Genomic DNA, 17440 nt, shown 5'->3' on the forward strand with positions numbered 1-17440 from the left:
GTGACATGGGCAACTGGATATAGCACAGCATAGTTTCAAATCTAGGGTTTAAAGTTTGTATAACACTTTTCGCATATTGTTTACTTGCTTTGTTTATGTATTCTTTGTAAGGCCGTAAACTAATATGGATGGAGAATGGGAGCTCTTTGCTCAGGCGCTGGCGTTCTCAGTGATGTCAAAACACATTATGCCATCATAATAAAAGTCCAGCTTCCGACACATCGGACAAACAGAAAAGATTATCAGCCGATGGTGATATTTAAAAAATATAAAATATCAACCACTTGTTTTCTAGGGTCTTCTGGAGGGTTGCTAGAATGTTGCAAGAATGTAAAAAGTGAAACTAATATATTATATATATATTATATATTATAGACATTACATGCAAAGTGAGATATTTCAAGCCTTTATTTGTTATAATTTTTAAGATTATGGCTTACAGCTTATGAAAACCCCAAATTCAAAATTAGAATATTGTGAAAAGGTTTTCATAAGCTGTAAGCCACAATCATCAAAATTATAACAAATAAAGGCTTGAAATATCTCACTTTGCATGTAATGAGTCTATATAATATATTAGTTTCACCTTTTCAGTTTGATTACTGAAATAAATTAACTTTTGCACCATATACATTTTTTTTCCAGTTTCACGTATAGTCGCAAGGTCTTTTGGTCTTTTTTGTTAGGTCTTTTGTTTGCTATAGAAGCTAAAACGTTCTACATGGAAGCTAGAACGTTCTACATGGAAGCTAGAACGTTCTACATGGAAGCTAGAACGTTCTACATGGAAGCTAGAACGTTCTATATGGAAGCTGGAACGTTCTACATGGAAGCTAGAACGTTCTACATGGAAGCTAGAACGTTCTACATGGAAGCTAGAACGTTCAACATGGAAGCTAGAACGTTCTACATGGAAGCTAGAACGTTCTACATGGAAGCTAGAACGTTCAATATGGAAGCTGGAACGTTCTACATGGAAGCTAGAACGTTCTACATGGAAGCTAGAACGTTCTTCATGGAAGCTAGAACGTTCTACATGGAAGCTAGAACGTTCAACATGGAAGCTAGAACGTTCTACATGGAAGCTAGAACGTTCTACATGGAAGCTAGAACGTTCTACATGGAAGCTAGAACGTTCTACATGGAAGCTAGAACGTTCAACATGGAAGCTAGAACGTTCAACATGGAAGCTAGAACGTTCTACATGGAAGGTAGAATGTTCTGAATGGAAGCTAGAATGTTCTGAATGGAAGCTAGAATGTTCCACATGGAAGCTAGAATGTTCTACATGGAAGCTGGAATGTTCTACATGGAAGCTAGAATGTTCTACATGGAAGCTAGAATGTTCTACATGGAAGGTAGAATGTTCTGAATGGAAGCTAGAATGTTCTACATGGAAGGTAGAATGTTCTGAATGGAAGCTAGAATGTTCTACATGGAAGGTAGAATGTTCTGAATGGAAGCTAGAATGTTCTACATGGAAGGTAGAATGTTCTGAATGGAAGCTAGAACGTTCTACATGGAAGCTAGAACGTTCTACATGGAAGCTAGAACGTTCTACATGGAAGCTAGAACGTTCAACATGGAAGCTAGAACGTTCAACATGGAAGCTAGAACGTTCTACATGGAAGGTAGAATGTTCTGAATGGAAGCTAGAATGTTCTGAATGGAAGCTAGAATGTTCCACATGGAAGCTAGAATGTTCTACATGGAAGCTAGAATGTTCTACATGGAAGCTGGAATGTTCTACATGGAAGCTAGAATGTTCTACATGGAAGCTAGAATGTTCTACATGGAAGGTAGAATGTTCTGAATGGAAGCTAGAATGTTCTACATGGAAGGTAGAATGTTCTGAATGGAAGCTAGAATGTTCTACATGGAAGGTAGAATGTTCTGAATGGAAGCTAGAATGTTCCACATGGAAGCTAGAATGTTCTACATGGAAGCTAGAATGTTCCACATGGAAGCTAGAACGTTCTACATGGAAGCTAGAACGTTCAACATGGAAGCTAGAATGTTCCACATGGAAGCTAGAACGTTCAACATGGAAGCTAGAATGTTCCACATGGAAGGTAGAACGTTCTACATGGAAGCTAGAATGTTCTACATGAAAGCTAGGATGTTCTATGGAGAATGTTCTGAATGGTTGCTAGGATTTTACTGGTCCCTTTACTCTCATCAGCCAATTGTATTCTAGTCTCTAGATACTGTATGTCTTGGAAGTCTGATCACATAATAAAGTAAGAGCACACCTCTCCTCAACAAATCATTGAGGAATCATTCATGACTGACTTAAAAACACCACGCAGAGAAGCCTCAAAGAAACGTATGACCGTTCATTGAATAGCACAATTTTTCATTCCCTTTTCTCTTTTTGTGACACGATCCACTTTTAATACAATCGTCTCCTTTCTCCTCTTTCCTGATACCTTCAGCCCATGCATCCTCCTCACAATCACACTCATCTTTCTTCATCTCTCTTCCTCTCGAGTTCTGAGGGGTTTGCTTCACCACTAACTCGACCAGCAGTGCTGTCAGATTGAGTCAACAGATGCAACGTGAGCAGACAAACCCTCTGAAGCCCCAGCCAATCTGTCTGTTTGTCTGACAGAGAGAGAGAGAGAGAGAGAGAGAGAGGAATAAAGAAGGGATTGAGGGGGAGAGGACGAGAAACAGGGTTTAAAGGACAGGAAAATGATGAATATGCAGACAGAAAGCTAGAACATTTCCAAACGGGCTAATTTGTGCACGGAAGATGCAGAAGAGCAGAAGGGAAAGTGCTGGTTGTATGTGAAGAGACAGTCGCAGTGGGCGTTCACAGCCTGTTTTGTCTCTCTCAGGCCTTTTTCATTACAATCCCCACGTTCTCATTCGCTCTGTGTGTGTCTGTGCTGACAGCTCCGGTATTTCGGGCCCTGCCGAAGGGGCCGTAGACATGCTTGACGTGCCGTTTGTCATCCGATTGGCCAGCAGCGACGGGCTCAGGCAGATGCTGAAACTGACCTTCTTTCAGGCAATATGATTCAGTTACACAACGCGCGCGACTGTGACACAGTTAGCAGAAGAACAAACTACAACCAGAATATTCAAGCAGTTACTTGAATTTAAAGAAGCAGCATGCAATTTCAAAGTTGGAGCAAAGAAAACGGCAAAATAATGACAAACTACCCTGTTCCCTGTCTGTCATTGGTCAGTCAAACAGAAAGCTCCGCCCCTAACTCACACCATTGGTTGAACGGTTTTTGGGTCCAACTTTTGATGAAGATAAACAACCAATAACTGACTTAACGGGTCTCTGAACACACCAGAAACTATTTGAACATACATACAATTACACATCACCATTAATTACTAACGGTTAGAGCATTGAAATCAACAAGCAATCGCCTAAATCTGCCACTGATGGATGCTTTAACATTTAATTAACCCAACTAACCCTTAACATGCACTAATTTGTTTTCTTAACCAATATAGATTCACCGTATTTCCAAACAATTTACACACAAACATTAGATTGACTATTAATTATTATTAGGGTTGTCATTTGATAAAAAAAAAAATAAATAAATTGTGCATATTTAACTAAAACTAAAACATAAGTTTCATCAATTGAAATAAAGCTGAAATAAAATAAAATATAAACCTTAGATTAAAAAAAAAACTAAACAAAAAATAAATTTTTTTAATGTAACTGAATTAAATTTGTAGATATAATTGAAGTTAAAGTTATAACTGAAAATATAAAAATAAAAGCTAATTAAAATGATTACTAAATACTATATTATTAGTGCTGTCAAATTGATTAATCATGATTAATCGCATCTAACATAAAAGTTTGTAAATCTATGTGTGTGTGTGTGTGTGTGTGTGTGTGTACATATTATATATGAACAAACTTAGATTCGATTAATCACGATTAATCGATTTGACAGCACTAAATATTATGTAAATAATACTAAAATAACAAAATAACAGATTTTTTATTGTAGTTGTAAAATAAAGCATTTACTATAAAGCAAAACAAATGCTTAGGTTTCACATACTAGTTAAATGCCTTTAAAAATACTGAATTAATACAAACACTTATTGCATTTAATTAGTTAATTAGCAGCCCTGATCAGTCTAATCTCTTCCTCAAAGTTTAACAGAAACAACCCAGATAAGCCGGCTTTAGAAATGACCAGCACAAATCCGCTCATCAAACACAGGCCTGCGGGAACGAGTGTATTAACTAGGTTAGTGTGAAGCAGGACGGGCTGCTTTTAACTCATCTTCTAATCTTTAAATAATCTCTCTTCAAGTCACTGAGCTCAAAATCCACACATGAGAGATGAAACTCGACTTAAAGCTTGATATACTCTCAAGAGGAGAATACCAGCCAAACTCTGTTTTTATTTCCCAAAACTCAATGTTCTACTTAGCAGCCGTGCTCTAGTTTGACAAACGAGATGCTTTATGATGTATTATTATGACGATTTCTGGATATATTGAGAAGCTTCACGTGTGCAAAACTGACCCCAATGCATATTATGGTCTCCGGTCCCTCCTTTAAAGTCCCCCTGTGGTGAAAATCCAGCTTTTAATGTTGTTTATATGTCTATGTGGTGCTTTTTTGTGTAAATTCATAAGTCGACAGCATTGCTGAGTATTTTCTGCTTAAAATTGCAGTGAACCAAAGACAGTCTCAAAAACACGGTTGGAAATCGCTGGTGTTTCTGACGTCACAAACTACCTTGTAACCAATCAGATCAACGTGTGATCGTCAACCAGTGGATCTCTGAGTGAGTGAGTGAGTGGAGGCGGGGCTCATTTGCATATTCATAGAACCGCGTATACTAAATGAGGCAAGGGTGTCGAGTTACATTCAAGATGAATATTTTTTTTCAAGGAAAAACGTTTAAACGTCATTTCGGTGGTCGAAGATGAGTTTTAAGGGATAAAATGATTGACTACAGGGGGACTTTAATGCAGACAAACAAGTTAAATGGCAAATGCACACATAATGTCTGTCAGGGGTTTGTTCAAAGCAATGACACTAACTCACTATGAGCAATAGTAATATTGATGCTGCCTTATCAAAGCACACTAATTATGGTTTCACAGCACATACGCAGGCTCTTATTCTCTCCGTCGCTCTTATATTCTCCCACTCCACTTCTCTTTCTATTTCTCTCTGTCCTTGCCAATGATGATTGAAGTGGCAAGAACGATATTGGCATTCTGGAACAATGGTAATGACCTCTGAAAGGACTCGTGCTGTCCCAGTGACAGCCACTCATTTCTGATTTGTTTGGACAGCGCATTATTCTGTTCATTTCGCCCTCTCTCTCCACATGCATTACATGCATCCTTTTGAAGAATAAACAGGGTTTTGTGACACTGGCTCTGGCACAGAGGGTCTCTAAGGCTTCAAACTCTCAAAGATATCATGCATTCGGCATGAAATTAAAAGTTTTGTTTTTTGCAACTGGCTATGTTTGCATTTCCAGAAACGACGCTGAAAAATGTTTGGTGTAGAGACTATTTTTACTTAGAAATTGTTAGTCAATTTCACAAACAATTACAAAGAAATGGCAAGTAACAACCAAGTTAAATGTGAAGTTCTGAAGTAGAAAACTGAAATAGTATTTTCTAGTAAAAATTTTTGACACAAATTCCATTCAATATTAATATAAGACCTGATATATTGCAATTCTTGTGATATTAACATCAATCAAAAGATCAGGGCGAATAAAGATACTGTACTCTGCAATCGAGATCAGCAGGTTTTATTCAAGAAATGCATGATTTGATCAAATGTAAATCTTTAATGCAATTAAAGAGTTGCTCTGGATAAAAGCTCAGCCTAATGCATACATGTTGAGATCTTAATATGAAATAATTACTTACATGATCAAATGATCTGCAATTCACATTAATTTTTAATTCATTAGTGTATTTTTTATTTCTCTTTGTTAAGGAATGTTGATATTTGAACTTATATAACAATCTCTGAGCAATAGATATCATGCATTCTGCGTGAAAATGAAATGCAATAATTAGCATTCCCAGAAACTGCTGAAAAAAATCATCTTTTCACTTAGAAATCGCAAGTCAGTTTCACAAACAATTACAAAGAAATGGCAAGTAACACAGAGTTAAATGGGAAGTTATGAAGTACAAAACTGAAATAGTAGTTTCTAGTAAAATCATATTCACACAACTTCCAATCAGAATCCATATTAAAATAAGACTGATATATTGCATATCTATAATATCGCAATTACTGTATATCCCTTAGATAGCAATGAAAAGGCTAATAAAAATCAATTAAAATATCAAGACAAATAAATATACCAATTTGCAATCAAGTCTGAGATCAGCAGGTTTTATTCAGGAAATGCATGATTTGATCAAATGTAAATATTTAATTGCAATGTGAGCTCAGCCTAATGCATACATGTTGAGATCTTAATATGCAATAATTACGATCAAATCATCTGCAATTCACATTTTTTTATTTCTCTTTTTATTTGAACTCATGAGCAATAATAGAGCAATAAAATCTTCTATTGTTTTATTACTTTTCTTTCAAATGCATGCATGCCCAGAGAGATTGTTAACCAATGCATCAGGTTCTTTTTTTTGTGCAAAATAACTACGCAAAAGTTTTATTTACAGAGAAATAAATAGCTTTTCGACTTGAGGTTGAACCGCTGTGTAAAAGTAACAAGAGAAACCTTTTAAATGTGGTGCAGCAAAAGGTCAGATTCACACTCACCGTTTTTGTCAGCTCTGCGGAAAATCTGTGAGAGATAAAGATGAAAACTCAGTCAATGGCAGTTTATCAACGAGAGCAGCTTCACAAGCATTGAGGATTGATGGAAATGCACAGGGGTGATCAATATTAAACATAATTTGTCCTTTAATGAACTTCCCCTTCAGAGCTTTATGGTGTTCTCTCTTCAACACGGATGGAACGTGACATTATTCATAAACAAACTCAAAATCCATGCAAAATACACTCTCTCTCTACTTTTGACCTCTATAATTATAGACTTCCATTAGGAGGGAGCTGAGGTGCATGCTGGGATGCTTTTTAGTGATACTGGAGGAACATGCATTCGGCACACTTGATGATGCTTTTACTTCACTATTCATGCCAACTAATTCATAAAAGTGTTCAGTTCAAAAGTTTTTGGTCGGTGAGATCTTAAATATGTTTTGGAAAAAAGTCTCTTGCTCCTCAAGGCTGCATTTCTTTGAATAAAAATACAGTAAAAACAATAATATTGTGAAATAATATCAATATTTAAAATAGCTGTTTTCTATGTGTATATATTGCAAACTGTCATATATTCCTGTAATCAAAGCTAGATTTTCAGCATCATTACTCCAGTCTTCATGATCCTTCAGATCCTTTATGATGATTTGCTGCAGAAACATTTATGATTAATATCAATGTTGAAAACAGTTGTGCTGCTTCATATTTCTGTGGAAACATTATAAATATCTTTACTTGGTCAGTTTAATGCATCCTTGCTGTATAAAAGCATTCATTTCTTTCTAAACTTTTGAACGCTAGTGTTGTTTTGTCAATAATTGCATATAGGCACAATTTATTATGCATCTCAGCAGAATCCTTTTGATCAAAACATTTTTAAGAGAGTGTGAGAACCATAAATTCTGGAACTGAACCATCATAACCAGTGTCGGGGGAAACGCATTACAAGTAACTTGAGTTACGTAATCAGATTACTTTTTCAAGTAACTAAAGTAACGCATTACTTTTAAAATTTACAAAAATATCTGAGTTACTTTTTCAAATAAGTAACACAAGTTACTTTTTTCCCATTTATTGACTGACAGCTCTCTTTTCCCAATGTTGAGAGACAAATGCAAGTGCAGAGGTGTGTGTGTGTGTGTGTGTGTGTGTGTGTGTGTGTGTGTGTGTGTGTGTGTGTGTGTGTGTGTGTGTGTGTGTGCGTGTAAACTAGGCTATCCTTTAACATTTCTGGAACAAATATGCATTTTCACAATCTTATTAAAATACAAACAACTTTAACCCCTTATATTGGCATTGGCACAGCATTTAAAACAGTAATATCCTATACTAAACCTAAACTAATCTTGACAAACTATATGTCATTTGAAAGCTTAGACTCTCTAGTTTACATATTTGGTGACTGATTTTCAAAATAAATTACAGAGGAGCCGTAATTTATCAATTTGCAACAAGAATATTGTCATACTCCTAAGGCGTGTTCAGACCTTTATTTTGAAATAGTGATGAACATGAAAAATCATGAAAGAATGGTAGAAACCTCAGTTTGTTTTCATGCCAAGAGTTTAAAAGATAGCATCCGTTCAATTCTTTTAGAAAAAAAGGTCTGAAAATGTTTTAAATATAAAGAAAACAATACTAGATTCAGCATTAGTGATGTGGCAGCGAGCTATAATGCACATACGTGATCTTTTGTTTTTGAATTCATTTCAAAATCTGCCAAACTTCCAACACTACTTCTGAATAGGATGTTTACTTCATAAATTGTATGAAAATTGTAAAAATAATGGTTCAGACTCAAACAACATATGGAAATGGAGGCGCCCTTATATGGGCAGTAATGTCCACTAGTGGAGAAGTGTGGTACTGCGCACAAACTAAATCTCACTGAAAGCTCATATCAACCTAAAATTTGAAAAACAACTTGTTCAGATTTTTTGGCTTTGATTTTTTGCATTTTTGCATTTTTGCATTTTTTGCATTTTTTGCATTTTTAGAGTCCACCAGGTTTTTAAAATATATATTTTATATAAAATATGAATAATTAAATTTTTTACATTGTAAATTTTCATAAACTCAAACTTCAATAACTTTTTTTCTGTTTAACTTTCGTAATTTATTTCACTTCTACAAAAATCTGTAGAAATGTGCCAAATGTCCTCTTTAAAACAAGACCAATCTTGCATCTATATTCCAAAGAATTCTTGAATTACAACCGTTTAAGTTCGGAATGTGCATTTTCATGCGTCTATTAGAAAAAAGAGGGTTAGAACACAGCTGCACATTAAAATGTCATTCAGACAAACGGGATTAACTAAAACCAATAGTAGGATTTTCATTTGGCTGAGATCCACGCGTTCAGCGCTGACTAATCCCTTCAGAGCAGATGAATCTGAGCAAAACGACACCCAGATGGAGATTAAAAGGTGAAATATACTCGCTTCATGCATGTCTGTTGATTCTTCAGCTTTATATTACACAATAAGGTTTGTAAAAGCCAGATGTGCAATAGTGCATTGCCACAAGATAAGTGCAGGATAATGCATCATTAACAATGTCCTTTAAAGGTCATCTGAGCTTCACGCCGAGAGATCGTTTCCAATGGCTCTCTGGCAGGTGTCGAGTCAGTGGGGAGACACGAGTCTGTTCGCCACTATACGGGAACAAACGACTCACAAAGCACAATATCAGTTGAGTCACGCTTTATAAATAGGCCTGACAGCATCTTAGTTAATCCAAATCTCTTTTCCCTCAGAAGCCACGGTTCAGTATGAGCGCACAAGAGCTTCAAACGCGGGCCGAGGGAATTATGAGGAGCTGTTCGCTCTTCTCCTGTCAGCCGGCTTTAGAAATCTCCAAGATACCGATTCAGAAAAGATGATTAGAAATGATCGCCTCGGGGAGCGAATGAATACCTCATACACACACACACACACAACCTCTGTCCGTCGTATCGCGAGAAGAGATGTTGTAACACGACCCACACTGTCTGTTTTAATGATAAAAGCAACTCTTAATCTAATTTAATGTTTTCATTATGAAAATATGGGTCAGTGATCACTAGGGGAAATATATTCTGTTTCAATTTGACCAGTAAACCCGAACGCGCAAAATAGTGAATTGGTTTGAGTTGGACAATCACTTTTATGAGTAGCCTATCTAGCACTTTCTTTTTCTTTCAAGTTCACAGAACTGTTATATTTTAAGTAAGCTGAACCGTTTCATTGTTTTGAGTTTTATGAAATTATTTATTTTAATTTAGACGAACTTAAGTTTAATTAAAACGGCTGGGATGTCTATTTCCCAGCATGCTTTGCTGATGGCACTCGAAAGGGAGAGTAAATGCTCAAATTAAGTGTAATATAATGTTTTTTTGTGTGCAATATTAATGTCAAGTGGGAGATTTAGTAGTGATTCATGTTTTGTTAATTTGGAAGAATTTCTGTTAATGTTGGTTTTAGGAAAGGAGCATGATCTTGATCTGAGAGAAATAAACCTTTATATTGTTGCTCTCGTACAGTAAGTGCTTCTGTATAACATACTATTGCTATTATGTTAACAAGTTACTATGTTAGCAGATTAGCTTGTTAAAGCTAACTAAGTTTATAAAAGTGTTCACATTGAAATTACATCAAAGTTTTAACTTAATCGAATTAATTAGTGTACTCAAACATTTCAAGTTAAGAACTATTAAAATGTATAAAATAAAAATCTGCTAGTTCTGCTTACATAAACTTTGAATTTCATAACTTAAAAAATTGAGGCAACTGTCTTAAATGTTTTGAGTTCTGCCAACTTATTCGGGATTACCCCAACAGAGCTGACCATATGTGTAAATTAAAAAAAAAACACATTGGGCCAAAAAATGGCTTCTTTTAAACCTAACGTGTTTACATAATGTATTGTAATTGATATGTATGTGAGATTGTATTTGTAAATGTTGTGGAATGAATGAAGGGTGTGATCATTATTGTGCTGTTTTGGGATAAATGTATTATTAACATGTGTATTTAATTTTTTTTTTTTTTTTTTTTTTTGTAAGACTGCGACATCAGCCTGCCCAGGGACTACATGTGAAATACAACCTGGTATAATGCATCTCTCCTTTTTAAGGTGAAGGTAGCCTATATTTTACATTTTCCCTGTTTAAAAAAAAAATAAAAAATTACAGCTACACTAGTGTTTGATAAGACAATCATCACTTTTATTACTCCTATAAAAACACTAATTTTTGCAGAGACGCACCAAAACCTCTTCATAAAATGTAAAACTCAATTTCGGTGATGTTGTACGGATATGAAAAGGCTCATTTAATTTCATGCATAATTCTACATCCTGAAGATAGATGTTTTAACATGATCTGAAATGCAAGGCAGAAGACAGCAGCATTTGCAAACGTCTCTTCAACTAAACGTCGAAACAGTCCAAGAATGGAAATTTGACTGAATCGCATGCTGAGAAGAGATTCAGTCCTTCAACATTAATCATGACGCCCGTCAGAACTGTCAGAAAACGTCTCTGTTATTTCTGTGATGATCAAGATCCCGCTGAAGGATGAAAGCTTAAGACACAAACACGATATTTTGACTTTTTTGGCACACTCCGAGCTCTTAATTTAAGTCAACAAGAGTGCTTGAAAAGCTGGAGCTGCATGTAAAGTCCACATGAAATCTGCAACCCATAATGTGACGTGCAAGAGCATTTTAAAGAAAAATGTATAGGACAGGACTTCATTTAATCCATCTGGTATTGATTGGATCAAGACAAGTGTGCATTTTATTCTGAATGCGGTTTACAATGGAAGATCTTGCAGAGCATCTCCTATATCATCCCAATGGTGATGCTTCTTTTTCAAATCAATCATTATATGATATAATTATTACATTTTCCGTATTGTCAAAGATTGCATCAACTAAACAGCAGCCTAAAACAATTAATAGTACTTGGCTACTGGTTAACATTCACCGAATGTGATGTCAACCAAAATTTTCTTTAATTGAAATTAGAATATTACTAAGTAAGTGAGTAATACTAATAAAGCTGTTTGTGAAGATCAAAGTGCACGACAAATAAAGTTATTAAAGAATCAATTCTGAAACAAGTCGTCAGCATTTCCAGTCTCACACACCAGGTTTGTAGTAAATTTGCATAATGCCAGTCTATGGTTTTCATTGGCTGCCCGTGAACAGCATCTACTTTGCCCCGCCCTCAAACACTGTAGTTGTATCTGAGACTGGAAGAGTTTGGTTCGTGTTGTCGAGAAGATGCCGTTTTCTGTGCTGGGAATGAAAAGAATCAGGACTCGTGCTGGAATTGATACGGTAAAACCAATGCGATCGTTTCCGACTCACACTGTAAGCGGTAGACCAATCACAACAGACTAGGCCATCTGACCAATCAGAGCAGAGCAGGCTCTCGGAAAGGAGGGGTTTCGAGACACTGAATCTTCGAATGAACCGTTTCAGACTCTTTGAGAAATGAGGTGATGTGCAATGGGTTTTAAGGAGCCTGGTCTCATTGTTAATACGTAGGTTTTTTCAAAGATCGAAAAGATAGTATTTTTTAATGTTTTAAAGTGTATTCTTGTTTAACACCATGTGGGCAAATCCGAAACGAGTTTGCAGCAGAAGGCACGAACAGAGCGAAATGTTATTATTTATGAGTATTACGAGTAAACTGCATTAATAAATGCGACAGAAAACATTAAATGACACGACTTTAATATGCATAAATTGGAATACGTACAAATTTGTATGTCGGTAGAGTTGTTCATATGTAAATAAATTACGTTTTTGTGCTGTCAATACGTAAATGTTTTAAGTTTTAGTGCTGTAAATACGTCAGTATTATACGTTTCTGTGTATAAAACGTAAATAAATGTACGTATGGTAGAACTACTCTTTACGTAAAAATACACACGTATTCTCATGAGATTTTGTGCTGTAAATACATCATTATACATTTCTGTGTATAAAATACAAAATGCATGTACATTTATTGTAGGAGACTCAAAAATAACATTAGCAACTTTTAAAATAGCATAAAAGGGACACTTTTTATATTTTTAGATTAAAAGGTTGCACTAATGAATCAAGCAAAATAAGACCAGGAACATGCATGTGTTAAATGGCCCATTTTGATTTAAGGTTGAATTTAAAGATACGCACACACGCACACACACACACACACACACACACACACACACACACACACACACACACACACACACACACACACACACACACACAACACACACACACACACGCACACACACACACACCTCTGTCAGACCCCCTCTATGACAGCTTACTTAACCCCGCTGAGAGAACATCTGCAACTTTTTATCTGTCACTAAGAGCCGTAAACGAATGTGTGTTCCTGAATATACAGTCACATTGACTCTAAACATGCACAATACAGTAAACATTAAAGATTAAACATGAAATATGCAAACACAATCTATAACCGCTCTAAGAGAATATATCACAAAAGAAGGAAATCATGACAACCAATTCCCTCAAATGAATTCCCTGTTTAATTGTAAGGCATAAATGCATCAACATCATTAAGCATAAATGGCAATTACGGGGAGTCCCAAAGAAAGGCATTCTCATTCGAATAAATTCCAATAAATTAAAACAGATGACATGTTATGTTCATTTGAAGCCACATGCTACATATGTATTAGGCCTATTTAAATATGCAAATGAGCTATATATACAGTAGTAATGTACAAGGGAAGAGTGACAATAAGACATCACAATGCAAGTGGATTTTGTTTGTTTGTTAATGATTGTGTTTCACAATATAAGCTTATGCATCCACTGCATTATTCACTCCCCAAACTGCCAAACAATCAATGCTTTATATAGCATAACCTATTTCAAGACTATACATTTCCACATGTGCATCAGCAATCAACCTCCTCTCTCTCTCTTTCTCTCTGTCCTCGAAGTGACACAATGACTTCAAGGTGAATGTTTGTATGGTGACCTATCGGTGGGCTCGTTGACCGAATATTTGGCTACTTACATCGTGAAAGATGGACAGTCCGTGGACCGAATCCTGCATCTGATGCTGCTGCAGTTTGGAGCGGAGATGCTCGCGCTTCGCAGACTGGAGACACATCGTGATCATCTCGGTGCACGCCAACATCCTTAAAACGAGCTCTTCGAGAATTTAGAAAGAAAATATGCACTTAATTACGCCGATATATGCAGATCTCGGAGCAAATGAGATCGGAACTGGTGTGTGAGTAATCTTCTGGACGAATGCTGAGATGATGCTGAGGATGGAATACTAGTGAACGCCAAAGAATCGTTCTCTTGATCAAATCAGTTCGTTTGAATGATTCGAACGAATCGATTCGAAAAGCGCTTGTAAATAACTGGTCTGTATTTTGGCTATGTTTTTGTTGCTGTTGCAATGTTATGTAAATTACATAAAGCATGATGGAAAGGATTTCACATCTATTCTGTACCTGTCATTTGGATTTCGGACCATTTTGCTTCCAGTCTTCTTTCATAATAGTGGGAAGAAAACATTCAAAATAGACATTTAAATGTTCATTTTATTACACTTTATCTATTTGCATCTGTTTAGGCTTCAAATACAATTCATACAGGGTTGGTAGGGCAAGATGGGATAGTTCACCCAACAATTTTTTCTAAAAAAAAATTCTCCTGATCATAGATGACACAAAATCTCATCTCAGCACGTTTGATGATTGACTATATATTTCATTTCATCTTAATATCAACATCTGTGAGATTTAAGTCAGCCGAGGTTAACTGATATAATTTTGTGTCTCTGGAAAAAGTGATCTGAGCTGACATTGTATCAATGCTTTTTGTGTCTATTTGTTAATGAGGGATTTGTGGACACATCAATGTTTTTGGATTTGTGGGGTAAAAGTTAGTTTTTATTGGGAAGTAAAAATATAAAATTAGACCATTGGTATAAGATGGGCCCCAGATTTTGCACAGAAGGCCCTAATTGGCAAGTTGTTACTAGTGATATTATTTTTAAATGTAATATTTATTGTAATTAATGGAAAAATTATTCAGTATTTCCACGAATTAGATGTACATTTCAGACATTTTCGCTTTCATTAAAACCTATAAGTAAGTTGAGTGAAACCATTAAATTTGCATTCTTGCTATTATGACATATTTTCAATTAAAATATGAAATAAGTAAATATTCATGTCTGTATAATTGTACCTTTCAGATAAATCTCTTTTACTGCGATTCTGCTTTGTCTGTCATCGGTAGGCCTGTCACGATAACAAATTTTGCTGGACGATAAATTGTCCAAGAAATTATCGCGATAAACGATAATATCGTCGATCTGAGACCATTTTCATCTATGTGCAGGTGCATGTGCATGTTTACTGTGTTACCGGCAGTGTTGTGCCAGTTCATACTTAAAAAGAACTAGCTCAAAGTTCAGTTCACACACAGATGATAATGAACTAGTTCATGTTCATAGTTCTTTTTTTTTCTTTTATAAACTAAGTTCACATATCTAAAAATGAACTAGTTTACGTTCATTTGTTAAATTCTTTTAACAAAGATGTAGGCTATTATTAATAATAATGTTATTTCAACACAATATCTCGTTATTTCGAAATAATATGTGTGCGTGCATCTGTAAATCCGGTGACGCGTGTATTGATTTTTATTAATAAACAAGTGTTTTCTCTAAAAGTGTCGACTCGGCTGCAAAGATGAAGTTGACGATCGCCATCTCCGTGTGAACGCGCTTATAGAGAGAAATGCACATAAATAAGCCTAATAATGGATTACATAATCAGAGAGTAGCCTTTTTCTTTTTTCTTTTTGAATTATTTCGTTTAAAGACATTTCAAGCTTTGTGTATTTGGTGTATTTGTCATGTCTGTGTGAGGCATACACTGAGTTTCGTTAAGTTAGGATGTGCTCTAGTTCACGTGCAATAGCGCGCGGGCGCCTCCGTTACATTTGTTTCGTCGGCCTATTCATTAAATACAGGCAATTGGTTGATGAAAAATTTATTAAAATTAAGATACAATTTATACAAAACGAAATTCACTTTATAAAAAACGAAATTCACTTTAAAGAAAGGCTTTCTATAACAACTTCAACTTCAACGGTCAAAATCATGTCTGACCCGCTCCATGTGTCTCATATTGCGCATCCTATCTTACTCGGTCGTGCTGTTCACTTTTCATAAATCAACATAAATGGAAAAATAAAATAACATTATAATATTTTAACAAATATGAAACGTGCTTTTTTTTTAATGGCTACAACAGTAGTAGGCCTAAATAGCCTACTCTCTATTTGTACAAATTTCTGCACATTAATTTAATTCTGAATTTTAAACACACAAGTTGAAAGGCATTTGTTCAAAAATCAAGTTCACGGATAATTGTGCGTGCATTTATTAGCCTAATCATTATGATAGGCTACTAAAATCCTAACAAATAGGCTATGCTATGTACAAAAAATCAGATGAGTTCTCTCGAAAAATCTCTCGTTCACGTTCATTGTATGAAAAGTGATTCGTTCAGTTCAGCGTTCGGCGAAAATATGAACGTCGTTCATTGAATGCGTTCATGCACAACACTGGGTTTTAGTCGATACTGTTTTACAACAAATGCGACATACCGGCTCGCTCAGGTTAAGTGGTTCACCACGGTCATTCGGTTTAAATCCGAAGTGCTCCCACACTGCAGCTGTCGCGTTTGGCTTTGAACCCGTCTCGTCTTTTCGCTCTTCTCGGCAGTCGCCTCAAGCACTCCCGCTTCCCACACAAAGTCCATGTGACTGACAAGCGCCGCCTCCCCACACAAAAGACAATGCAACTGACAAGAGGGTTCACTTCTCCTACGCTAAGGAAACGAGAGTTGTCATTCAGTCGCGGATAAAAAACAAGTAGGCTATGCAAATTAAATTATCGCGGCTAGAAAAATTATCGAGGTCATTTTTTTTATCGTGCGATTAATCGATTTATCGACTATCGCGACAGGCCTAGTCATCGGTTATTCAATTATTATCAACTAAAGTGTCAAAATAAAATGTTAAATACAACAGTTTCTTTAGTTTTTTTACATTATTGACACTTTAAAAAATATACAAATATTAATCAGAATGATATCAAAAGTAATTTATACATTCTGCAAAAGTTTATCCATTAGGGGCATACCCCTCTTTTAATATTTGACATTTTGTACTATAACAACTAAATTAGCAAATGTTTCTATTTATTTCATAATAACACATTGGCTGATGCTTCATCATCTGTAAAATACTAAACATTTAGCAGCACTTAGACTACATGTACAAAACTTTACAATTATATTCCTATTTATATACTTCTGAAGGTTTGTAAAGATGGGTTTGTTCATATAAAATACACATACACAAAAAAAAATCTAAAACTATGGTGGATTTTTCCCTTATAGGAACATGACTGGTAGACAAAACAAGAAGAAAAGAATCGATGAATATTTTTTTTATTGCAATGAACCGTTCGAACGAACCGATTCAGAGGAAGTTCCTCGCGCTCTGTTTCTCCACCTCCTCGGATGCTGATTGGTCCAGCAGTAGTTCCATGGACATCACTGCTTTGACTCAAATCTATTTGTATTATTTATATCTATCATATCATATTATATTTAAAAACTATATGATC

General features: G+C 35.6%; 1 protein-coding gene across 2 annotated transcripts in view; it reads right to left on the reverse strand.

Moving 5' to 3' along the window:
- Positions 1–16630, reverse strand: part of necab3 (N-terminal EF-hand calcium binding protein 3) — a 50146-nt gene extending 33516 nt beyond the window's left edge. The window contains exons 1-3 of one of the 2 annotated variants that reach the window (XM_079628476.1): positions 16414–16630; positions 13796–13932; positions 6761–6785 (exon numbers count right to left, since the gene is read on the reverse strand). In XM_079628476.1, the coding sequence (XP_079484602.1) occupies positions 6761–6785; positions 13796–13918 (148 nt within the window). In that variant the 5' untranslated portion in view covers positions 13919–13932; positions 16414–16630. Of the gene's footprint in view, positions 1–6760; positions 6786–13795; positions 14083–16413 lie in introns of those variants that run through there. The other variant, XM_079628475.1, reaches the window with a different exon arrangement.
- Between the last annotated feature and the right edge of the window lie 810 nt (positions 16631–17440).

This window comes from Phoxinus phoxinus (assembly GCF_949152265.1).
Source record: "Phoxinus phoxinus genome assembly, chromosome: 11".
Taxonomy (NCBI): domain Eukaryota; kingdom Metazoa; phylum Chordata; class Actinopteri; order Cypriniformes; family Leuciscidae; genus Phoxinus; species Phoxinus phoxinus.